Source organism: Melanotaenia boesemani, chromosome 13 (genome assembly GCF_017639745.1).
Source record: "Melanotaenia boesemani isolate fMelBoe1 chromosome 13, fMelBoe1.pri, whole genome shotgun sequence".
Classification (NCBI taxonomy): domain Eukaryota; kingdom Metazoa; phylum Chordata; class Actinopteri; order Atheriniformes; family Melanotaeniidae; genus Melanotaenia; species Melanotaenia boesemani.
Window position 1 is genome coordinate 28,053,162 of NC_055694.1, and position 25,224 is coordinate 28,078,385.

At 39.7% G+C, this 25,224-nt stretch overlaps 4 protein-coding genes across 6 annotated transcripts; 2 read left to right on the top strand and 2 right to left on the bottom strand.

Annotated features, from left to right (window-relative positions):
* Positions 1 to 3,627: 3,627 nt before the first annotated feature.
* On the bottom strand, positions 3,628 to 4,794 carry LOC121652220 (olfactory receptor 13C9). The gene has a single exon (XM_042004869.1). It carries the CDS (start codon positions 4,792 to 4,794, stop codon positions 3,628 to 3,630), a length of 1,167 nt encoding a protein of 388 aa, XP_041860803.1.
* A 3,050-nt stretch (positions 4,795 to 7,844) lies between these two features.
* On the bottom strand, positions 7,845 to 25,222 carry taf13 (TATA-box binding protein associated factor 13). Of its 3 annotated transcripts, XR_006012563.1 has the most exons (3): positions 25,128 to 25,222; positions 24,510 to 25,010; positions 7,845 to 7,872 (listed from the first exon to the last, which is right to left on the bottom strand). XR_006012563.1 is itself a non-coding variant. In XM_042004820.1 (2 exons), exon 2 carries the CDS (start codon positions 25,004 to 25,006, stop codon positions 24,632 to 24,634), a length of 375 nt encoding a protein of 124 aa, XP_041860754.1. In that variant the 5' UTR covers positions 25,007 to 25,010; positions 25,128 to 25,222; the 3' UTR covers positions 24,145 to 24,631. The 3 variants fall into 3 exon arrangements, 2 of the variants coding, with proteins under 2 accessions (XP_041860754.1, XP_041860755.1); XM_042004820.1 differs by lacking the exon at positions 7,845 to 7,872 and having other exon boundaries at positions 24,145 to 25,010; XM_042004821.1 differs by lacking the exon at positions 7,845 to 7,872 and having other exon boundaries at positions 24,145 to 25,007; positions 25,128 to 25,209.
* On the top strand, positions 9,199 to 18,544 carry si:rp71-17i16.4 (troponin C, skeletal muscle). The gene is made up of 6 exons (XM_042004818.1): positions 9,199 to 9,339; positions 14,681 to 14,735; positions 15,008 to 15,151; positions 15,743 to 15,857; positions 17,007 to 17,143; positions 17,941 to 18,544. The coding sequence occupies exons 1-6, from the start codon at positions 9,337 to 9,339 to the stop codon at positions 17,970 to 17,972; spliced, it is 486 nt and encodes a 161-aa protein (XP_041860752.1). The 5' UTR covers positions 9,199 to 9,336; the 3' UTR covers positions 17,973 to 18,544.
* tnnc2 (troponin C type 2 (fast)) lies at positions 19,839 to 23,022 on the top strand. Its single transcript, XM_042004819.1, has 6 exons — positions 19,839 to 19,957; positions 20,896 to 20,947; positions 21,327 to 21,470; positions 21,748 to 21,862; positions 21,972 to 22,108; positions 22,432 to 23,022. Exons 1-6 carry the CDS (start codon positions 19,955 to 19,957, stop codon positions 22,461 to 22,463), a joined length of 483 nt encoding a protein of 160 aa, XP_041860753.1. The 5' UTR covers positions 19,839 to 19,954; the 3' UTR covers positions 22,464 to 23,022.
* Positions 25,223 to 25,224: the final 2 nt, after the last annotated feature.

Sequence of the window (25,224 nt, forward strand, 5' to 3'; positions counted from 1 at the left end):
AACAGGCTGCTATTTTCTAAACAACTGTTTGTAACAAGCCGCTGCCCCGTCAGTCTCAACCTTTCCCCATATCACGAGTCTGGAAGGAAAGTGGTCAGCCTGACCTCACACAAGAACACACCAGGAGAATAATAACTTCAATGTTCTATATAAAGGAAAATACACATTATAAAATGTAATTGAGGATAATAAAGGAATAAATGTATCATATGAATACAAGAATGATTCCACTTGTGATTGTTATATGAGTAAATATGATCGATTACCATATGCATTAAAATTACTTCCACAAGAGTGCAGTCCTAGGAACTGCTAACATACCGCGTAGGACAGGGGTGGCCAACGTCGGTCCTCAAAAGCCACAATCCTACAGGTTTTCCATGCGTCCCTGCACCACCACACCTGACTCAAATTAAGTGGATCCAACAGCCTATAAGGATTTGCACTATGACTCATTAGTTTTAGTCAGGTGTGTCGGTGCAGGGATGCATGGAAAACCTGCAGGATTGTGGCCCTCGAGGACCAACGTTGGCCACCCCTGGCGTAGGACCCTCAAGCTCCCAGTACTCTGGTAGAGAACCTGAGCTTGAACTCACCATTTGTGACTATGCCTGAAATTTGCCCTTTTTTACTGCACTGTAGCAACAGAACGAGCCAATTCTACAAAAACTTAGTATTAACTGACCTTCCCTTGGGTAAACGTTAGATGTACAAAGGTCAGTAAATGCATCATGTATGTACTTCTATGTGTCCTTCTAAATCATCTCTCTCATGTTCTAGATCATGATTCAGAATTCATATATCATCATCTCACCAACCGTCTCCATGGTGACAGTTTCTGTCAAAAAAATCACCAGATGTGACGACTGAAGTTAAACAGCAAACATTGATAAAGAAACTCTGATGAAACTGATGATCTGGCTAGAAATACATTTTTCCTTTTATCACTGAAGTGTGAGTGTTTGTGCAACAGGGATAAAAGTCCTACAGCAGCATCACCCAAAGTAGACAGCTGCTGATAAAACAGATTTTTGGCTGTTTGTTTGTTTGCCTCCATTTTTTTTTTACATTAGTTGGTCATTTTAGTTGTAATAATTAGTTCAATATTTCAGAAAATCTAGACCTAAAAAAAGGTCTGATTTGTGCCCCTCTTTTCCTGATCAGTGCTCCTGCCTGGCCCCCCATCTGAACTTTTCTAGACCCACCCCTGCAAAGCTGAAGTACAAACCCTGTCTACCACCAGCCACTGTGTTAGAGAAGGTCCTGCCAAAAACAATACTTTGGGGTAAATATGTGACAGTGTGAACCATGAACAGCTAGTTATCTTCTTCTCAGCTAAACGATAAACAAACGCAACAAAAGAGAAAAACATATATATATATATGTGTATATATACATATATGTATGTATAAAACTAAATAGTCCTTATGATCTCCTGGACCTTGGTTCCAAAGGTTTTTCTCTAACTGAACCTCTTTAAATTTTAGTTGAATACCCCTGATCTATGGGTTTGTTGAGTTTTGGCTGTTATTCTTGTAGTGTTGACTGGGAGTCTTTTGGTTTTGTTTTGTTTTGTTTTTCATCATTTTCAGGAGTTACTTGTGGTTTTCAGGTGTTCTTTGCCATTGTTTAGCTGCAGCGCCTGTTTGTATCTGCTTTTGTTCTTGTTTCATTATGTGGAGCCTAATTTTGAGTTTCTTGTTTTTGTGTGTGTGTGTGTGTGTGTGTGTGTGTGTGCGTTTGTTCAGTTTGGTTTTTCTGCTGTTTCCTGTTCTAGATGCCATCAGTGGCCTTTGGCTTGTAACTCAATCCCCATGTTACCACCTGTGTGCTCATCACTAGTCTGCATCTATTCACCAAATTCCTCTTCCCAATATATTCTTTTCTCTGCTCTGCCAGATTATCCTCACCATTGTGCCCAGGGCTTGAATTACCCCAGCGCTTTCGGGGGAGCCTTATTTCATGCACAACTACTTTTAAAGTTATGTGCATGCACATGTGTATTATTGTATGTAGCACGGTCTATGGTTATTGCCAAAAAAACATCTGCTCTGCATAGAACTTGTTTAATTAGAAACAGGGGCAGAAAGGTATTGTAGCAACCACAAAAAGAAGCATACCTGTTAGGTGATTGTTATATAGACGCTCACAGCACACAACAAAGAGTGCTGCTGTCCACAGTGCTGAAAGAAAACAGAACGGATCACATCTGTTGTATGGAAAATTTAATTGATTAAATTAAAAATCCCATGAGAGTAATTTGTTATACAGTCAGCAGTAAAAACAATCAGTCACAAACATAGAAATAACAATAAATATTACTATGTGTTTGGTCTTGTGTTGGGCCCTCCCCTCTACCACAGACTGACTTTTTTTTTCTTTTGTTGTAACCTTACCTCTTAAATTGCATCAAGAACAACAGCATTCATCATTGAAAATCTGGATTTTTCAACCTAATGTGAAGTGATGAACAATTGTGTTTCTTCCAAACACGGTTAACAGTTCCCTGAACTGCTCATATGTGGTCACTCATATAGACTCAAAGAAAATATATAAATTTCATGTGACAGATATTTAAATTAGTTCAGAATATTGTTGAACCAGCACCTAGTGGCCATCAATGGTATTGCATGTTATAGTCAATGACGCTTCATTATCTTTTCTAATGTGTCCAACTAATAAAATTCATGTTAAAATGTACTTTTTCTTCCCAAATTGCGATCTTTTCCGAACTCTAACCAAATAGTTTTGATTCCTAAACCCAATCAAGTAGTTGTAACTACATTTTTCCCAACACAATATCAGCAAAACATTTTGTATCATATGACCCTCTGACTTACAGGACATCTGGTGACTCTTTCAACATGTCGGTGGGAATGTTACATTTATTTTACTGCACATAATACACAAAAAACGACACTGCAATTCATATAAGAAATGTTCCAAAACAGTACACACAAATGACTTTTCTACAGACTGTCTGGTGACAGAAAATATATTAATCAGTGGCCATGGATTATCAATACGTGGGAACAAGATAATTAACTCTGGGCCATGTGTTACTTTGCCTATGTGTGGTGGGAAATGATGAGAAAACTGGTCATGTGTATCATTTCATGATAATTGAGCTCCTTTATGGCTATAGCACGCATGTAACATGGATAATTATGATTCAATTTATGTTAATCCGGTGACGAATAATGATATGACGGGATTAATGGGTTTGTCTAATTTGTCTCCACTGCTATTTTGTCAAAAAAAAAAAAAATGACAAATCCCACAAAAGCAGGCAAAGTTTGCCTATTCTATGATAACAAAAAAAACCAAAGTATTAAATAATAAAATCGCCTATAATATTCGGTAGTCGCTTAATAATACACTTAATAAGTAGCCTTAAGGCGCAGGTGTGAAACTAAAAATACAATGTCACTGGACGGGCTCTTATATTCCAGAACTATTTTTATTTGAAAAACAATATAAAAAAAATAGGCTACTGACTAACATAATTTGTGATCCTTCTATGCTTTCCTTGTTTGTAGTGTTCTAATGGTTTGTGGATAATTGCTAATGCAAAAAATATCACTTTTATGCAAACTGCTGATAAAGCATCTTTATGATTTAGGCAGCTTAAACCTCCAGAACTTGGTTTTGATCCAAACTGTTTCCATCCCTTCTCTCCATTGGCAGCATGACCGCATCTCTGTACTCTACCAATATACACTGGAACAGGTTGGTCAGCGCCCTCTTTATCTCTACATTTCTCAGCCCGTACACTAGCGGATTAATGCACGGTGGCACTAAAAGCATGACCAGCAGGGACACGTGAAGCACAGCCGCTGTGGTGGAGTGGGTCGCCTTCAGCTTGCAGGTGCCTCGAGACTCAAATAACTGCTCTACCATGCCAGTCACTTTAAACTCCCACATTATGTCCGAGGTGACTTTAATCAGTAGCGGCAGCAGCTGCAGGAACAGCATCCCACTGTAAAACATCACCGTCTTGCGCGCTTTGACATTCACAGCTTTGAAAGGCATCACTGCGTTGCGCGCGTCTTCGTACATCCTGAAGTAGGAGAAGGCGTGGGTCAGCAGGCACAGCACCAGAGTGAAGGAACCAATACCTTTACGAAAGATGGCAAGGGTACGAGGGGACCCCATGTGCTGTTCAATGATGTCCGGCGCGCACAAGAGACCCATGATAGCCTGGTCATTCTTCTCTCCTCTTCCTGTGTACATCAGCAAACTCAAGTTGATGACGCCGATGGAGATGGAGTAAACCCAAATCAGAACGAGCGCCAGTCGCAGGCGATTCTGATTGAAAATGGGCAGGTATTGCATGGCATAGCATATATACAGGTAGCGCTCCAGCGTCATGCAGGTGATGGTGACAAGACTGGAGAAAATACTCACGGACCCCATAAAGTACTGAACGTAACACCAGAAACTTGACGTTGTCGTCCGGCGTTGGACAAGTGCGTGAATGACCGCCGGACCGATTGTGAGTGTCTGTATGAGGTCACTGAAGATCAGGTTCTTACAGAAGGCAAAGCGCGGCTGCCAGGAGAGGTCGTCCGACTGTCCGATGCTGGACAAAGTGAACACGTTTATCAGACATGAGAAAAGAGTCAGCAAAACAAAAATGCATATCAGCAGTGGGACTGTTTGTCCATGGGGCAGCAGTGAGTGAAAAAGGTCAGCAGCGGCGTCCAGCTGCTCGGTTGTGCGTAGCTGAGTTTGGTTATCCTGACTGATGCGGTGGCAGTCAGTGGTGATGTTTTGTGTCTCCATAACCGGCATCGTGGTAACTGCTGATATTTTGATCTCAATAGATTCAGTAAATTAAGCAGAAGGTGCTACTAATTCTTTCTAAGACGAACGAGGCGTTGTGCGACGTTTTCTTCCAGCATCTGTGTCCACTTTTATAACCTGACTGCCCACCCACAGAAAGCAGCAGGTGCCCACAGACATGGTTGACAGAGAATATAAATTTCACGAGGAGGAAAATACTGTATTAAAATTTTTATTTACCTTAAATCTCCCAAACTTATTCAAATACTTATAATATATAGCCATAATATATGGCTTTGATTTTCCAGCCATTGTCTGTGAAACTATACACTTGGCTTTTGGTTAAATGTCTTCATTGATGAAACCCCGGGGGAGGGTCTTGCAACCTGGGCAAGCTAAGTGTTTTATTCCTTCTTGTTTATGTTGTGGTTATTTCTTTGTAATTTGTTTGTAGATTTTAGATTGCAGCTAAGATAGCACTTTAGGTGGGGGAGCTGTGATGTTCACTCCAAAGTAAAAGATGGTTTGCTGCCTTAATACTTGGAAAGGGGTTTTGTCATCCTTTGATTTTTGATTTTTGTCTCTGGTGGAGACAAGGTTTATTTTGTACCAGAGAAGTTCATATAAAATCTTTGCGAAGTCAGTGTCTCCCTCCTTCATTTTTTGGTCCAGTGTGTGAGCTTGGGTGTGATCTTCCTCCTCAGACACATGACACTATGCAGACACATATTGACAGTGGGAGGCAAGTCTTTTTTTCTTTGCCTCCACTTCTTTTTAATAAGCTCCGCCAAAGTGGAGGACATGTAGTCTGGGGTGTTGGTTTGTCTATCTCGCTGTCTGTAAATTGACTCAAAAAGTTATTGACAGATTTTGATTAATTTTTCAGAAAATGCCAGAAATTGTTTTTTCTTTTTTTTTTTTTTTTTTTTTTCACTTGTGTTGTCCAGAATCATAGCAAGCAGAATGACTGTCTGGCTGAAATTATCAAAGTTGGCAGGAATGAGAGTCCTGTGTAATACTGTACTTTCTCAGTATTGTCTTTGAAGAATTCCTCATTCATCTTTAAGTTGTTTAATATCCCTATTTTCCTGCAAAAGACTGGTTATTTCTGCATTTTTTGCAGACAAAACTGGCATTCTGCACTCTCTCTTAGCAGCTGGTTCGTCCATTTCTGCCTGTTCTCCGAACTCTTCTCATTCTACAGCTTCTGCTTCAGCTTGAACTCCATCTCTCACATTTTCATTCATGCTCCTTTGTTCGGTTTGGCCTCCTCCCATGGATGGACCACATCTGCGTCGTATGTGGGCATGCCGGTCTGAGACAGTGACTTTGAGTCAGAGTGACCCAGATGCAGTGACTCCTCCATCTAATATGCTTACCTACAGGGTAAGATAGATTATTACAATCAACAGAGGGCTGTGAATGCATCTCAAGTCCCACTAATTGTATATTTGTCAATCTACCTGATCTACTGTGGCAAACCCCCTTATAGGGATTATTAGGAGAATTTGTCAGGCTTCATTCACAGACACAATGATCAAAATAGTCTGTCCGTCCGTCCCCCCCCTACGGTCCCTCTGCTCAGCGAGGACAGGGTCTTTTCTGTGGCAGGACCAGAGCTGTGGTATTCTCTGCCACTGCAGGTCAGGCAGGCTTCATCACTGTTCAGTTTTAAATCCCTTCTAAAGACCCACCTCTTTTCGTTGGTGTTTCACCCAGAATGAGTTTGCTTTTATTGCTTGCATTGTTTTTATTTTGTATTGATTTTATTGGTTTAATCTTTTGTTATTTTTACTTATTTTATGGTCAGCACTTTTCTCAGTGGCTGCTGTCATAAAGTGCTTTATAACTAAAGTTGGCTCGGCTTGACTTGGCTTGGCTCTGTTGATGTTTCTTCTTTTCAAAGCTCCCCCTGGGTGGGGGCAGATGCAGCTCCTCTTATGAGTGGAAATAGTTTTTTTTTCAACAGGGTCTTTTGTTGTTGTTGTTTGTTTTGGAGGGGGGGTTGTCTTCCTTTTGAGGTAACTGTGCGGTAACTGCTCCTGTCTCTCAGTCTTGGCACCAAGTACAGAGGGATGATGAGGAGGTAAAATAAGTTGGAAGTGAACAATTTCACGCCTGACTTGTTCACATTTAATCCATTTGCCCTAAAAAAGATGCCTGTGTTCCCTGAAAGTTCTGAGCACGTCCCACTGGGAGGAGGGTCCACCTTGCCTAAACAAGGGTTGAGACTGGTTATTTCTATGAGATCTGGTTGACATGTTCTCCACTTGCTGCTCAGAAAACTGAGTGATCATTGCATATAAAAAGGCATGCACTGCAGGCACAGTGTTGCACTGCTGTAGGATATGGTGCATGGGAGACTCCGGAGTGAGCGGATTTTCAGAGACCAGAAAGACTTATTGGCTGTTGGTGATGAGTGGCTCATGAGCACTACCACATGCTGTGTTCTTGGATCTCTGTGATGCTTTAAGCCTGGCATTACAGAGACACCGAGAGGAACCACACCATGCCAGTCCCTCTACAAGTGCTGACAACACTGGCGCTGACTGGCCTCACCAAAGTTGCAGCACTGCCACCCAGCTGAAACGCCCAGAAACCAACCATCCATCCATCCGTCCGTCCGTCCATCCGTCCATCCATCAATGACAGGTCACCAGTCTATCTCAGGGCTACTCAGGTACTATAAAGAAATTATTTTTAACACTAAATAAACTGGTGCCAATGACATCTCAGTTGTGTACATATTCATTTTTTTATTTGAAACCAAGGAATAAATCATTTGCATTTTCCGGTGCTTCTGTCACAGTAGGGACTTGCCAATTATCCCTAATAACAATTTGCCTGTGAGGGTGAGCTGCGGTGTTCCCCTTGGTACATACACTCCTCCTGTGGACGGCGATCCACTTTTTTGCCTCCGCTTTAATGTCTGACCACTACTTTTTAGGTTTGTAACGTCAAATTACACAACGCTGACCGCATCTGCCACCTGCTACCAGTCCTCTGCATTTCTGGCATTGGTGATGCCCGTTCCATGCTCACTAAATAAAAGCTTTTTTCATTTTTTGCAACATGATCTGGCAGAAACTAACTTTCACATTCTGAAAAATTCTGCTTCTCTGCTCTTTTTCCCCCCTGAGCCATCATGGAAACATTATTGATGAATATTTGCCATCGTTATTCGCCTGACCTTTTATAGTCACCTTATTGGCGGGTGAGGCCTCCCATGCAACAACTTTAGAGATGATTCTGATTTATAAATGGAAACAGGCGTGGGATGTCTGTGCGCACTCTTTCGTAAATCCAGAAGTTTTTGTGCACTGCATTTCCCGTTTTCCTACGTACATCACCTGTAGTAATCTTTTGTATGCACATTTTTATAGATGAGTGTCCAGTTCCTGTTCCTCCATGAGGCTTTGCAGACAATGCCTGATGCCCAGCCAAGCTCTGTGCTTCTTCAATTACAGGAGTCCTCCAGTACAACACCAGACCAGAGATACTGCTGGAGCCCTGTGTGTCAGTCCCCAGGTCCCTGTGAGGTGGGACAATTTAAAACAGCGATGCCCAAGTTCAGTCCTCGAGATCTACTATCCTGGAACTTTTAGATCCAACTCTTCTCCAATACACCTAAATCAAATAGCTCAATTCCCTCATCACTATGTCATTCAGCTCTGCAGATGCCTGGTAACGAGCCATTCATTTGATTCAGGTGTGTTGGGGAAGGGTTGCATCTAAAAGTTGCTGGATAGTAGCTCTTGAGGACTGGACTTGGGCACCCCTGATCTAAAAGCTTCAAACGAAGATACTGTGGCTACAAATTTCAGCACACTTAAATCAGGTTTCCATTTTTACTTCAGCTGTCCAGGAAATCTTTCCATTTACTATCATGTTGTGCTTCTAGATTGCCAACAGTTAAATGTTTTTTGTTTTAGTTTACTTGTTGATGGGGTAACAAACAAATAGCTAAAACTGGGCACAGTCCACTTGTATACCTCTTAAGTTACAGAAATAATAGTTGCAAGAGCAAGCAGTGAGGACAGCGAGACTGGCAGATAGATGGGTTAACGGGCACTGTGAAGTCTGCATGTAGGGAGGTGTTAATCTGTGCATGTTCGTGCATGTGTGAGTGTGTGTGTGTGTGGGCTCACTGTTTCGTGCACAGTATGTGAAATCAAGAGTCCATCTGTACTGAGATGCACTGTTGATCCTGTGCCAAAATAACCTCCAGCTGCCTGATGGCTGTACAGTGTTTTCTTTTTTTTAAATGAATGTCAGTGAGCTTGTCTGTTATCTAAATTTGGGCCCCACAAGGGGATGTCCATCGTGAGATTGTTATACGGCACAAACTAAAGCTGGATTTGATTGGCCAGCTTTAATCTGAGGAGGGATCCGCCAATCCAAATAGTTTTTAGTTAAATTGGAGATAGATAAGAGGGTATTTATGGAGTGAAGCAAAGTCAAAGAGCTATCTGAACTGTGTAGGAGGGAGACTTTCTTTCAGGGTTGACTCGCGTTTGCTCTGGTGTCTGTTGTTCAGCACAGCCGGCCACCATGGTAAGAAACCGAAAACCGATATGGGTTTAAAAGACAAGAGGAAGCTCATTTAGTTTCAATGAATCTTTAAGGATTTTTTTTCTACTGAGGAGGATAAAAGCAAGATGACAGAAAAGGGAGATTCTTATCTGAAACAAAGTCAAAGTTGTTCTGCTAACCCAAAGTTACCTGCAAGTCTTTGTCCGGGACACAACTGGGTTCATACACAAGTGTTTATTTTGTTTAATTGAATTTCGAAAATTCTTGTAAATTTAACTTTGGGTACAGAGTTGATGAGGTTTCTCTATCTGTTAACCTGCTGCTGAAAACATTTGCTGTTATGTAAAACCTTTGCGATGTGTTTAGGGACTGTATTTGTGTTCCATCATGTAGTTTCTGAACCCAATGTGATTGATATTTAGATTGAAGGGAGCGATCCTAAAGATAGAACGCTCACAGCTGAGTAAAGTGAGACGACACACTGCTTTTTCCGACTGTCCTTACTCAGGACATTCACCTTGACAAAATCCCTCTGAAATCCTTTCCTAAGTCTCCCCTTAAAAATAGATGTTAAGTGAACTAAAGGGTGGGTTTGCATGACGCTCCCCAGTAGGTTTAAGATCCTGCCAAGCAAAGATGGAAAATAACTCACTTTTTTCTTGGAAAAAAGAGGTGAAAATATATTTACAAAGGAAGTATAAGCTAGCTAGATAGAAAGAATACATCTTTTTGTGTTCAGCAACATCCCTCTTATAAAACAGAATCAGCACCTGATTACTGTGTCTGGCCATGTTTAAAAGAATACTTTTCATGTTTACTTGATTAACAAGATGATATTAGAAGCCAACACGGTCAAGAATAACTCCTGTTACTTCTAAAACATTTGACAAGAAAACAAACCCAGTAAACATTAAAGAGCTCAGACTCAATTATCATAGATTAAAACCAATTTCTGTGTAAAACATTTAATTCGTCCCTTCAGAAACACCAGCTGGACACATATTTGACCTTATGTGGCATTTTTGTTTAACCCCTTGATGCCTGCATTTACTTACAATCATATGAAAGCAGAATAAATTGGAAAAAGAAAAAGACTGAAATAAAAATAAATCAATTAAATAATAGATAGATTCATAACAATAAAAAATAAAGCTAAATAATAAATAAATAATAAAAAATAAATACATAAATGACTGAATGAAAGTAAAAATATATCAATAGAATGAGTTAGTAAAATAAAATAAACAAATGCCAGAGGTGGTTTGTCCAAATTTGGGACACCAGGCGCCGAGGGGTTAATATCCATCACTAACAAGCTCAGCCAGCTGGATTAAACTTGTCATCTTTTTGATATATGGCTATTTCCAGTTCTTGGCTCTCACTTTGTCAATGATATCTTTATCTCTGGGTTCAAGCATGAGAAGAAGCTCTTCTTCTGCTTTTACAGGAAATATTTAAATATGCTAAACAAATTTGAAAAATGCCAAGAACTAAATGGGGCAACAAATTTTAAACTACCTTGAATTTTTTTATTGTTTATTAGGAAGTGTTCAGTCCTCATGATGCAAATCTGTAGCCATGTTAAACCTTTCCATGGGATTTTATTTATATATATTTTTATTACATAAATCTAATGCAAGCCAACTGCAGCTGACAGCCAAGCAGAAAAGTTCAAAACTGATGGATAAGGTTGGCTTGGATGGGACTGGAAACGGCTCTCTTGCATTACAGCCCCTATCCATCTTCTTCCTATCTCTTTATAAGCACTTTGGAATAAACACTAGTTCTTTCATATCTATTTTTTCACACTTTTACAAAGTTTGTTATGTGGGATCATGAGCACGTTACAATTAGCAAAATCTGCCATATTATTGGAGCCTATAATATGTACGGCACCAATTTTACAACATTTGATTCTTTCTGTGCTGCAACAAATCAAGATGCAACTAAAAATGTCTGTTATAATGTGTGTTTATTACTATTCTGCACATTTTTTCCTGTTTAACAGTCCATTTCCATCTGGATCTTCGACAGTAACTCATTCTGCAGATCTGAAAAAACTACAACAAAGTTAGACTATATCAAAATGTGCAGCTTGATCTGAAGAAATGTGCTATAACTTTTGCTGTGCAAAAGTCTCAGCTTTTAAGAAACTTGTGATTTTTGTCCCATTAAAAATAAATGTAATTATGCTGGAAAAATAAAATAAATTTTGGAGTCCTGTAACTCAGGCGTACTGTAACCTTAGAAACGTCATTCAAAGTTTAAACAGGTCACCTAAAGATAAAACATTTGCTGTGCAAAAGACTGCTTTCATGCAGTTTAAACACAACAACACGATCACAGTTTAAGTTTTTTAAAAAATTCAGAAATTGCCCCAAAAGCTTCCACAATCTAAAGGCAAAGCTATTCAGCTACATTTTCCATTTTTGCCTCCAGTGATTATTTCCTTGATAAAAAAATTAGTCATCTCTGATTGAATTCTAAATTAAATAAAAGCCAGTCTTCTTGACTCATTTCAAAGGGCCATAAATACTGAAATACTGAAGGATTTCAGTGTTATGTATGAGAGCATTTCAGTATAGTGTATTAGAGGAGATTTTAGTATTGTGTATGAGAGTTTTTACTAATGTATGAATGGTTTCAGTATCATATACAAGAGGTTTTAGTGAAATGTGTGAATGACTTACATTTCACATGTATCTGAGAGGGTCATGCTGAATGTTATAAATTTTGTGGCAGTCTGTTGCTCACATTCACACCATTATTAAACAGAATCAATAGAATCATCAAGTAAAAATACATATAAGAGTAGCAATAAATAACAAATGAATGCATCACTAAAATCAACTGCAAAATAGTTTAGACAATAGTTAGGACATTTCCAGCTCTCCTCTCCAGCTCCTCCCTGAAGTAACTGCATTTTACAGCCTGATGGCATGAAGGACATAAGAGTTTTTAGTTTGTCAGTGTAGCGCCCCATAGAGAGGAATCTGAAGCTTATGGAGCTTCACTGGCGGGAGAAGACCGGGATGATCTTAGAGACCATCCTCTGCTCCACCACCTTCTCCACAGAGTCCCAAATACACAACAGCATAGAAAAGGACACAATGGACTAATAGACATGTACAGTAACTTAGAGTAGACCCTGAATGAGGCCAGCCTTCTAAGAAAGCACATTCTGCTCTGCCCCTTCCTGTACACAGCATCCATATTTGCTGACCAGCTCAGTTTGTTGTCTAGCTGCAGCCCCAGGTGGAGACCACCTCTACTTCCGATCCACCGATGTCCATGGGCTGCAGAGAGGGAGGCGTCCAGCGGAAATCAAGCATCACCTCCTTTGTTTTAGAGGTGTTCAACAGGAGCTTGTTCCACTGGCACCACCCAACAAAATCTTTCACCAGTCCATTGTACTCCGCCTCTTCACCCTTCCTAATACTTGCAATATTTGCAGTGTTATCTGAGAACTTCTGCATGTGACCTGTATCCGAGTAGTACTGGAAGTCAGTAATGTAGAGGGTGAAGAGGAGGGGAGACAGCCCTGTGCCCTGAGGTGCTCCAGTGCTGCAGGTCAGTGTTGAGGACCTGCCAACCCCCATTCAAACAAACTGTGGCCTGTTAGTCAAATAGTATGAAATTCAGTGCACAAGGTGGGGGTCCACAGCCATGATGTCAAGTTTCTCCTGGAGAGGGCTGGGATGGATCATATTAAAAGCACTGGAGAAGTCGAATGCATCCTCTCAATGCACCCCTCCCCATATCCAGGTATATGAAAGCATAGTGTAGAAGGTAGAGGACGACGTCAGCCATCTTCTCCCAGTAGACAAATTGGAAGGGATCCCTCAGTGGCCGAGCCATGTTTATGTAAATGTTTATATACTGTACATACTCACTCTTCAGACCATATACTGTACAAATTATTATTTATTATTTCTGTGTGTGTGTGTTCTTGTTTGAAATCACATGTGTGTTTCTGCTTACTGCACCTGTACTGTTGCAACAAAACAATTCACCACTCAGGGACTAATAAAGGTTTTCTTATTCTTATTCTCAAAATCTAAAACTTGCCAGAGCTCTTTGAGTACATAGAGATAACTAAATAGGGCTGAAATGTTTTATAGTGCTCCCCTCCTCTTCATGTTGCCTCATCATAACCTCATCACCTCTCCTTCTGAGATTGATTATCAGATGTTGGTTTGTGTTCTTCACACACACATCAAACAGCACATCGTTGCTGTTTTGTGGAGCTGAAAAATCTTCACTCATCACATTATGTTGAACAGACAGTTTGTCCTGTATATACACAAATTATATATCTAAGCATGGGCATTTTTTCTTTTTCCTAATTTAACTATTCTTGCAACAGGCCATAAAATTTTCTGCCTCTGTGTCAGAACACAGGGTCCACTGCAAACTCCTATCATTTCCATCTTTTTATTTTATTTATTTATTTATTTATTTATTTGTGAATCTTTTTCTTCAGCTCAGGAGGCAAGGGGCCTTTTCAACCTGTCATAAAACTATGTAGAAAAAAGAATAATAAACATTATAGTTATGTGTTTGGTAGACTTTTATGTTACTCACGGTTCAATGATTTTTTTGATAACTTTTTATTTGTGAGTAGTGACGGTTTGAGGGGTGCGAAAAGTTATAAATGAACTGAAAACTTGGACTTTGTGTCTGCTTCTGAATGACTGCTGGTAGAGAAAAGTTGCATCATCACAGCAACATTTAAGCTCAAAGCTTAGTTGTGTGTGTCACCTTTGAATCATGCACACACCACCCAGAATCAGTCAAACATGATACACAGTAACAACATGCATTTATTAAACCAACAACACAGCCCTTCACACACACACACACACACACACACACACACACACACACACACACACACACACACACACACACACACACACACACACACACACACACTTTTTCTCTACAACTTATTTTTTAAATAATTAGCCTTTGTTTGTGGGGGTTTAAGGACAGATTACATTGAACGTCAATGATTCAGTATTCATATACAAATGTGCACTTAAGCATGTCTCTTTGCTTTTCAAACACACACACTCTACATATCATATAATGTAGGTGTTTTCCCACGTCAGATACTTTGTGCACAACCCACTCATCAGGACCTGCTCTGTCACCATGGCAACCAGTTAAACAGCAGCTTTGTAACTGATGCAGTCCATCATGGATGCCTCCACATGTTGCAGCTAATGTATATTTCAATAGGCAGCAGCAGCACTGACAACATTCAAAATTTCTTCAGAAATTTTCTAGTATTGCTCTTTATAATTTTACATATAAATCTAACACTGCCCTTCTCGCCCTCTTTCTTCCTCACCCTAAGCCCACTGATGCCCAAAGTGATGCCCGCTCCTTCCTGACTGAGGAGATGATTGCAGGTGTGTTTGTCTCTCTGCTACATGAATGAGTTTCTGCTTAACCCTCGATAAGGCTCCTTAATAGATTTCCAGGTGAATATCCTGTTGTGCTGATTGGATCTTAGAAATCGACGAGTCATTTAACTTGAGTAAGCAGTTTGGTTTTGAGGCTCCTATTTTGTTTCTTTCTTAAACTTAAAGAAACTGGTTATTACTGACCACAAAAAATGTCAAGCTTTAGGTTTGCTGCTTTCTCTTCATCTGAATTTCAACTTTTTCTCTTTTTTGCTCAGAGTTCAAAGCTGCCTTCGACATGTTCGATACAGATGGAGGTGGTGACATCAGTACCAAGGAGTTGGGAACGGTGATGAGGATGCTGGGTCAAAACCCATCAAGAGAGGAGTTGGATGCTATCATTGAGGAGGTGGATGAGGATGGTAAGAATATTATAATCAAAAATAATTTAGTTTCATTTCCAACTTTATACCTCCAGTCTAGCCATTATCTTTCATATATCTGAGGTCTTAGGAGCTACAAATGAAGATATGCGGCTATTCTATCTGGCTTTAGACCAGGGACCTCAGACTCAGGTCATCGAGGGCCACTATCCAGCAGGTTTTAGATGTTTCCCTGCTCCAACACACCTGATTCAAATTAAAACATCCAACAACTTATTGTGAAGTTGTACACAAAGAACATTAATTTCAGGTAGGTATGTTGAAACTGGGAAACATCTAAAACACACTTGAGGATCGGAGTTTGAGATCCCGGCTTTTGAAGGATATCTTGTGATGAACTATACTGACCTGCCCTTTAAACAAGACCCAAGGCCACTTTCTGGAAACTCCCCAGACAAGCAGACAAAATGTAGTTCCATGTTGCTTCAAACAACCTTTAATAAAACTAAACACAAAGAAAACGAGTTTAAAAACTTATGTCAGGCATGGAGTAAAAGTATTACGGAGGAGATGGGACTTGCAGTGTATGCACCTTCCATGTCCTCACTGATTCACCTCATCTCCCCTCAGGCAGCGGTACTATCGACTTTGAGGAGTTTTTGGTCATGATGGTGCAGCAGCTAAAGGAGGACCAGGCTGGAAAGAGTGAAGAAGAGCTGTCAGAGTGTTTCCGTATTTTTGACAAGTATGACACTCAACAGTAACAGAGCTACTCAGTATGGAATAAATATGAAATGCCAAGAAATGAGAATGTCAAATAAAACCTCTTTGCAGCCTTAATTAGTCAGCTTAGACGACATCAAAGAATGGATTAATCAAAACTTCTTGAATCTTAATAAAAATAAGACAGAGATGAGCTGGCATATCTTTAATATACAGCATTACAAATAGCTACTTTTTCTGATTGGTATTTTTTTTTAAAACGTATAGCTTGACACCTTCATTTTATCCACTGTGTTTTAAAGTGATTTTATGTGATGTTGGTGCAACTTTAGTTTGTTTTAAAAGTGCTTTATAAATAAAATGAACAGAATTTTAGTTTTTGAGAAAATATAAGAAAGTATGATTCACAAATTATCATGTTTTTAAAAATGGCTGCATGTCAAAAATGGAGCTCAAAGAATATCAGCTGACAAACAGGAAGAAAGCAGCCACATGAAGAAAATAATGTTTTTTCATTTTAAAATAAACTGCTGTGACAGGACATCAAAAAAATAGAAATGCAAAACATAAAGTCAAGCATGTTGAAGCTTAATCGGACTTTACATGAGAAATAATGACAAGCAAGATGCAGGTGAGGTAATCAACGAACAAGGACCTGCATGAATCCAAAATCGGAAGTAAATTCATACAATCCACTAAAGGAAGCTCTAAAACTTTTTAAAAAAATGTAAATAAATAAATAAATTAAATTTTACTGCAGACATTTTTGGGCTGCAGCCATATTTCATTGTGAGGCACTTCAGTTATTTTTATCTTGATAGGTGCCATATGATAAAAAAAAATGTACCCAGTTGATTTTTAGCAAAAGAAGAGTGAACACAAGCCTGAAGTCATGAGGGTTGAAATTTAAAAAAATCATATGACCTTCCCATGAAGGTTGTATCCAGGGGTTAGAACTATGTGATTTGATTTGACACCATTATGTTGGATTGTAGTTGCTGGATATATTAGTAACATAGAATAAGTCACAGTTGTGGCTGCTAGAATATAAAGGTGCTGATGAAAATTGCCCTGAACATTAGAAATATGAAAGACTGCTGTGTGACTGTTGGGTGAAAGAGGACAAATAAGAAAAGAAAAAGAAAAAAAAGTTGTTGTTTTACATCCACAGGAATGGAGATGGTTTCATTGACCGGGAGGAATTTGGAGATATCCTCCACCTCACTGGAGAACCTGTCGTAGAGGAAGATATTGATGAGATGTTTGGTGAATCAGACACAAACAAAGATGGAAAAATTGATTTTGATGGTAAGATTTTACTTGTAACAAGAAGTTTCATGTGGACTTGCGTTAAAGGAAGAAAGGATTAGACTTCATTCTCAGATGTGTGTGTATGTATATATATATATATATATATATATATATATATATGTGTGTGTGTGTGTGTGTGTATGTGTGTGTGTCTGTGTGTATGTATATATGTATATAAGTAGTTAGCAGACGAGAGGCAAAGTACACCCTGGACAGGTCGCCAGTCCATCGCAGGGCCAACTCCTAGGGAGAATTTAGAGCAGGGGTAGCCAACGTCGGTCCTCGAGGGCACCAATCCGGCAGGTTTTCCAGATTTCCGTGCTCCAACACACCTGACTTAAACTAACAAGTCATTGTGGAGATCCTTATAGGCTGTTGGATCCATTTAATTTGAGTCAGGTGCGCTGGAGCAGGGAAATCTGGAAAACCTGTCGGATTGGTGCCCTCGAGGACCGACGTTGGCTACCCCTGATTTAGAGTGACCAAATATGCATGTCTTTGCTCGGTGGGAGGAAGCCGGAGTACCCAGAGAGAACCCAAGCATACACAGGGAGAACATGCAAACTTCACACAGTTTGTTGTTTTACTTTATGAATGTTAATTTAAAAGTCTATTTCTATAATCTTATTGGTATTTCCTAATATTATAAAAATACTGAAAAAAAAAACTGTGAAATAATCCCGTAATATTACAGATCAAATACGCTATCAACACACTATGACCAATTTCTCCTGTTAAATCTGAAGGATTGGCAGTGAGTTGGTTTATTAACACTTTTTTGTTTTTTCCTCCAGAGTTCCTGAAGATGATGGAGAACGTCCAGTAATGAGACCAGCTCTACATTCCTTGGTGATCGTTCCTCAGAGAGGAACAAACAAACAAAGAAAATCACTTCTTTGATGGAAGTCTGCATAGAGCAAACTCTAAATGCTGTAAAATCCTCCAGAAATATGAAGATCATAGCTTGTGGGTTTGTCTAAATGGGTGAAAATTAAACATCTTCACCCCCACTCAATACTTCGTCTCCTCACATGAAACCCAGCAGCTTGTTGAGGATATCTATAAATATCCATTCAAACCTTTTAAGACGAAGGCTCTTTTCCCTGGCTGCCTCCTTGTGCTGGCCACCCCAGCTGTCATCTTGGCAGCTGCTGTTTCTCCAGAAATACAATACCAACTAGCTTCAACCCCCACCCTCCTCCTACTTACCCGCAGAACTGAATGTCTTCTCCACCCTGATCTGTGCTTTCCGAATAAACCAAATTTCTTCATCCACTTATTGTTTATGTTTGCTAATTATTCTGTGTGCATTCCTAACAAATGTGTGACTGTGTTGCTTCTTTTCTAACCCTCTCTGTCTTCTTTGTAATTGCCAGAATATTATAATTATCAGACACATGACCACAGATAATGTGATCATTCACATGACAAAGAGATTCATGCTCTTTCTAAACCACATTCTCCTCACGTGAAAAACACAGCAAGTTATATCTGCCTGATCTAGTTTCAAAAACATAAAAGCCTTTTCACTGGACTTTCACCTTTCTTGCATAGATAGAGCCTCACCGCCTCCCTGTCCCATTCAGCTCAAGATAACTGTCATGTCTGATGAAATTTTCAGGTGCCAGGTTCAAATTTGAATTTACTATCCACCTTAGTCTCAGGAAGCAGCCTCAGCACAGAATCAGCGACCCCAGGGACTCAACCCCAGCATGAGAGGCAAAACCAAGCAGCCTATAGCATTAGAGGCTTGAAACAAGCAGCCACAAAGCAGATGAGTTCATTCTCCCTTTTGAAAAGTGCTGGTCTCCCTCAGGGTTTATAGCCTGCAAGGCCCCCACCACCCAACCCCTGCCCCTTTCCTCTTGGCTGCTCATTGCTTCATAGTGTCTTCTTGCCTCGTACTCAAAACCCCACCCTTTAGGAACTGCACACCAAATTAGGAGCATCAGTTTGTGTTTATCAGGTAATGCAGCACCACCTGATGCATGGATGCTTTCATAACCCCCCTCCCCCCATGCCTGCTATTCAGGGCACGGTTAAGGAGGGGTCAGGAGTGGTGAGAAGGGGTCCGGCCCTGCAGCATTTTTCTCTTGGTTTAGGGTTTCGTGACCAGATTGAAACTTCATCATCACAAAAGCTAATACCTACTTAGAAATCTAGTGAACAGCGAATAAGGAAGCCTCCCCCTCCTTGTTCTCTTTCATATGTTTACAAGGCCTGGACAGAAATCCTGTGGGCATTGACCTGCGGATTTGTTTATTTTTTTTCATTTGCTGTGGTTAATTTAGGATAACACCACAAGAAGCTGCTTGGAGGTCTTTTTAAAATATTATCTCCTGGTGTAAATGAGGTTTTAAAGATGTATGCTCTTTCACTGGATGAGATCTTTTCCATGTCCCTTCTGGATGTCTGGGTTTTATCAAATCCAAACACGTTAGCACTAAAATACAAAATAAATTCTGACATTTTGCCCAAAATGTTTCATTATTTCTGTTGAATCTTCTCAAGTTTGAATTATTTTACATTCTACATTCATATTTTACATACAACTGCAACTTCATGGCATTGCAGCGTCACTCTAAAGGTGTGATTGGCTTGCCTTGGTCCCAGAACCCTAAAAGTTCAGGATACTAAATCTGGAGGCCTGTGAGAGGCAGTGGGCGGGACCAAGTTGCCCTGTTTAAAGTGTGTCTGAACCTTCTCTTGACGTCTAGTCTCTCTGTTGAGGTGCACACGGATTGACCACTCCTTTGGGCTTTTCTGTTTTCCTTGGATATTTAGGGGGGGGAAAGCCAATCCACAAACATGGTAAGACAAATTAATTGTGCAAAATGATTAGATGAACTAGTTTAAGGTTATCTGCAAACCGGCCATTCATTATTAGCCTTTAATTCGTATGGAGAGCATTTGTTAATGAAGAATTAATGAAGACGTGGAAATGTAAAAATAGCTGGAATCCTGGATGTAGCTTCCTTCTGTCAGTGATGTTGCTCATATTAAATTTGACATATTATTCTATTTTATAATTTATTCCCAAACACACTACATTCGTGTGTGCTTTTGAAAATTTAAATAGACTTAAATTCATATCGTTGCAACGGGTCTTGATACCAGACATTGGGTGCTGCTGAGAAGCAGGATGGGTGTCAACTGCCAAAGTGCGGATTCTGCTTAGGCGTCAAATTCCAGAGGATTGGATTTCTGCAGGCCATATACAGCCAGTCTAATGTGTTGAGCCTGAAATAGACAAGAGTCATTTTCACCAAACTCAAGTGTTTTTTTTTTTTTTTTTTTTTTTTTTTTTGCTGTTGTTTTTTGTTTTTTGTTTTTTTTTTTTCAAGAAAGAGAGGGGCTTGTACCCTACATCACCTGGCTTACGAATACATGCTGTTTATCCCAGACATGAATTATAACATTAAATAAAAGTTCAGATATTTAAAAAGTCCCTCAAATCTAAAATATTTCTTCTGTCATGTGTAACTGTATGTTTGTTCTCTTTGTTTTCTCCACCATTGTTTCCACTTAAGTAACATATTGATTTGAATATTGACAAAATTCTCACTTTTTTCCCTCTTCTTTTTGTGAAACACAAATCAGATTTAGCTAAATTTATAATATGTTATAAAAAGTCTTATCAGGAAACTATGGGAATCGTTCCTGATGATGTAGACGTAGGCTCAATCTTAATAATTTAACTGAAATAATAACAGAAGCCTAAATAAAGAGTGGCGCCTGCTTTCTTCCAGACTGACGCGCAACAGGAGGCCCGCTCCTACTTGAGCGAGGAAATGTTGGCTGGTGAGTACACGTCATTATAGTCAGATATGAGTTAAATATGAGGTTATCCATAAAATAAAAAGAGGCTTGTCGTTTTTTTAAAAATCACCTTTTAACCTCGCCAATTACAGTGTCATGTAGTTCTATCTCTTTTTATATTTCTAACATCCAATAAATTGAACCATTTTTGTTCCTCTCTGCTGAGATCAGGCCAAGACCTGCTTAGGTTTCAAAAAGCCACGATTATGTGTCATTATTAAACAGATTAAACTAAAATATGTCGTTCCGTCTTTTTTGTAGAAGACTGAAGAACTTAGGTTCACGCTGAGCTGAAAAATACAAATAAATCTAGTCCATTTTGAGGACAGAAACGCGTTCTTTTTTTGTCTTATTTCTCCAGAATTCAAGGCCGCATTCGACATGTTCGACACCGACGGTGGCGGTGATATCAGCACTAAGGAGTTGGGTACCGTGATGAGAATGCTGGGCCAGAATCCGACAAGAGAGGAGTTGGATGAGATCATCGAGGAGGTAGATGAGGATGGTGAGCAACAAATAACAGTGAAGCAATCCAGCGTAATTACGCAAAGTTTTTATCAATTTATTTTATTCGTTAGCTGAGATATTAATCTGATGTTAAATGTTCCAATATCATTAATTCATCCAGATTTCTTTTTGTATGTATGTCAGTTGTTAGATAATTTCAAGTCGTGGCTTTACCGGAATTCTAGGGTATCTGTGCGTAAAACAATGCTCAAAAAAGTGGTTTAATTTGTCTAAAGAAGAAAAAAACAATTGCTTGGCTTCTTGTTGACACCCAGGTAGCGGTACCATTGACTTTGAGGAGTTCTTGGTCATGATGGTGAGGCTGCTCAAGGAGGACCAGGCCGGCAAGAGCGAGGAAGAGTTGGCAGAGTGCTTCCGTGTGTTCGACAAGTATGTTCTCGTGACCGCACACATCATTGCCGCACTTATCTTACCACTATCTTTCGTTATGTACTTGTTCATGATAGCAACCCCATTTTTCTTCTATCTTTTCCCGTAGGAACGGCGACGGCTACATCGACAGAGAAGAGTTCGCTCTCATCATCCGCAGCTCCGGAGAGTCCATCACAGAGGATGAGATTGATGAGCTGCTGAAGGATGGAGACAAGAACGCCGACGGCATGTTGGACTTTGACGGTACGTGCATGATGATGATGGTGAAGAACCTAATAGGTATTTTAAAAATTAATCATAACACAAATAAATCATACCAACAGAATACTTGAGGAGGGCAACCGTTGAAGACTCACACCTTTTAGCCAATCTGGAACTTGATTTAACTTACTGAGCTTAGACTTTTATGTATTTTTCTATGTATTTAATCCTGGTTGTGCAGTACAATCACATGACCTTGAAGAATTAGTTGAACTACTTAATTTACAATTTGCTACCACTGATTATCAATTAATGGAGTAATATTTTCATCCCAATAAAGCTAATAGTCTCTTCTTTTTTTCCAGAATTCCTCAAGATGATGGAGAATGTGCAGTAATACAAGAAAGACTCATGGACATTCCTCCACCTGTGAACCCTCTTTCTGGATACATCTGCACCACTCATGTCCCATTGACCCACCAAAATTCCCATCCACAGTCCCCTTTCTCCTGTCCATCTGGTTCACTGCTTCTCTTCTCCATCCTTGTAGACATCCTCAACAGACAGCTAGGACACCTGCGAGGGGCGCTGGCTGGGCAACGTTCATCCTATACGCAGACAGCCCATTGTACTCTGTGCCAGGATAGTGAGGCTGTAGTGAGGAAATTCACTGCACCCACAGTCTGCAGTATGCATGATGTACAATGTCACCAGCAACTCCCTGCCCCTTTTTGGTTTTTTGCTGGTAAAGCTCTGATCTAGATGTAGTCTAGATAGATGGGCAGCCTGTTACCTGCTGCTTAGACCAATTAAATCAAACACTTCACTGTATAAAGAAGTAATTTGCTTGAAGAGAATAAATGAACTAACACATGCTCACTTGTAGTTGGTCTGTTATATTTATGGTCTGTGTAAAAAGTGTTTTGAGGAATTTAAATAAAGTCTGTTTATTTCTTCTTTTTGTCCATTTTGTTCGAACTACAGCCAGTTTTGCTCCATGTCCAACATGTTTGGCTGCGAACATGAAGGTGAATTATCAATTTAAAACATTGAAACTGGGGGTTTCCATGGTAACGAGATTGAGACAAAGGGTCAAGAAATATGTGACTGGAATGAAAAGGATATTTTGCTCTTTACAGCGAATGTGTTAGAAGATGAGCAGAGATGTGTGTTATGTCCCCCCTCCCCCTTCACACCAATAAGTCACTCGAGTTTTTTTTAAGAGGAAATTTCATGGTTACTGCAGCTGGAAGTGCATCTAAAAAAAGACAAAGCCCTGAACTAAATGAAGTTGTGAATGATGTAATTAACACGGTCAATTTAGTAACACAAGACTCCTGAAAGCTAAGTTCTCTTGAGGAGACAGAGCACAATATTTGGCTGAGTTTTTTCACAGTGAAGCTCTGCGACGCTGGTGAGGTAAGGTGTTGCCAGGTGTGTTTGAGCTCCAAGAGGAAAATTCTGGTGTCCAGAGAAGGAATGCATGTATGAAATATCATCAAAGGTTTACTGACAAGTAGCAGTTAGTGATTAAACTGTCCCATCTCAGTAACATATTTGGAAAGCTAAATTAATTAAATTTATGTTAAAGTCTTGCAGCTGAAACTCTTTCTTGCCAAAATAGACTTTATTGTACTTTGTACTGTATAAACTTTTCTTTTAGTGTAATAAGTGACCTGAGTGCTTCTCAATTTTTTCTCAAGAAAAATGTTTGTATATTTTGATTCCTCATTGGTCTATCTGCCATCATTTGTGCTATAAATAAACAAATAAGTTATATGGGCTTCTTGCTGTACTAAAAACATCAAAGTTTGTTAAGTACATTCATACAGTGGCAGAGGGAGATGGGATTTTTTTTTCTTCCTCCAAAGGACGGTCTGGTACAAAAGATTTGAGAACCACTGACTTAATTTTTCCCCACTTGTTTGCCTTGTAACTTATTTTAAAAGGCCAGAAATTACTTAAACAATATCCTGTTTCCATAAGTAAAACTTAAACCTTGCTCCTATCAGAAAATTCTCAGAAACTCTGACATTTTTGAGGGGAAAAAGGCAACTGCAGAAAGCAGACAAGTGTAACAGTGGAGATGGATCTTTATTCATTTTTGTCTCTCAAACAAAAAGGGAAACTTTTTATTTTAACATTGCCAGTGCCAATATAAAAGGATGCTGCAGCTTTACACCTACCTACACCTCCTAGAAACATGGTGACATTATGCATATTGTAAAGCACTACAGATGTAAGTTTGTTGGCTATCAAACCTCATTTTAAGTGCATCAAAACAGCATCATTTTACATATTCAGTTTTTTGGTTTGTGAAGGTTTTTACCCATGCCTAAAGAAAAATGCTCTTTCATTGGTGTTGTATCATGGCAATGAACTTAAAAAACAAAATGTAAGCTGCTTTATTTGACATGGTGTTAAGGATCCATTCCATTTTGACATACAGAGCTTGGTCAATATTCAACTGTAAATAACAAAACACAGACAACCAAATGAACTTAAATGTAAAGAATATAAAGAAATGATCCACTAAAGGTGTTGGAAACGTTTCCTTGTGTGATTTTAAGAGCCATAATTTGCTTCATCGAAAGCTTTCCGAGCTCTCTTCAGCTCTTCGTTCATAGTCAGCAGGTCTTTGACTCTGGCAAACTTCCTGGGGTCTTTACGAATTAGGAAAACTATGTCCTCCACCTGGACGCGGCCCTGGCGTCCGATAGACATGGCTTTGTGGGTCATTTCCGTGATAAACTCGATCACCAGGTCCTCGAGTATGTCCACAGACTCCGTGTAGGGGTTCTGGTCGTCCCCAAACCCGTACATCATACATCGGAGCTCCTTGGAGAAGAGTCGCTTTCTCTTCCCGTGGCCGACATCTACTCCGCTGGTTCCTTCCTCCAGCTCTTCGTCGAAGCCAGTCTCGTCCTCTTCTTCCGCCATTCTGCTGGAAAACACACACTCACAGCTGTTTAACTGAGGCCTTGTTTCAGTGTTATTACAAATATAACGACATTATCTTGGCATTTCAGGCTGGTAAGAACAACATTTTATTTTTATTTACCTCGTACTTAAGCACACTACCACAACAACAGTCTGGGGCTCGTGTGTACTTCCGCTTCTGATTCGTTGACTACGGAAGTAAACGAGTTTGAGTGTTA

Bases quoted from the DNA above. Each gene is read 5' to 3' on its own strand.
- LOC121652220 (XM_042004869.1), bottom strand. From the start codon at position 4,794: ATGCCGGTTATGGAGACACAAAACATCACCACTGACTGCCACCGCATC.
- taf13 (XM_042004820.1), bottom strand. From the start codon at position 25,006: ATGGCGGAAGAAGAGGACGAGACTGGCTTCGACGAAGAGCTGGAGGAA.
- si:rp71-17i16.4 (XM_042004818.1), top strand. The intron at 14,736-15,007 runs GTGTGTTTGTCT...TTTTTTGCTCAG, and splicing joins GACTGAGGAGATGATTGCAG to AGTTCAAAGCTGCCTTCGAC. The intron at 15,858-17,006 runs GTATGACACTCA...TTACATCCACAG, and splicing joins TGTTTCCGTATTTTTGACAA to GAATGGAGATGGTTTCATTG.
- tnnc2 (XM_042004819.1), top strand. The intron at 21,863-21,971 runs GTATGTTCTCGT...CTTTTCCCGTAG, and splicing joins TGCTTCCGTGTGTTCGACAA to GAACGGCGACGGCTACATCG. The intron at 22,109-22,431 runs GTACGTGCATGA...CTTTTTTTCCAG, and splicing joins CGGCATGTTGGACTTTGACG to AATTCCTCAAGATGATGGAG.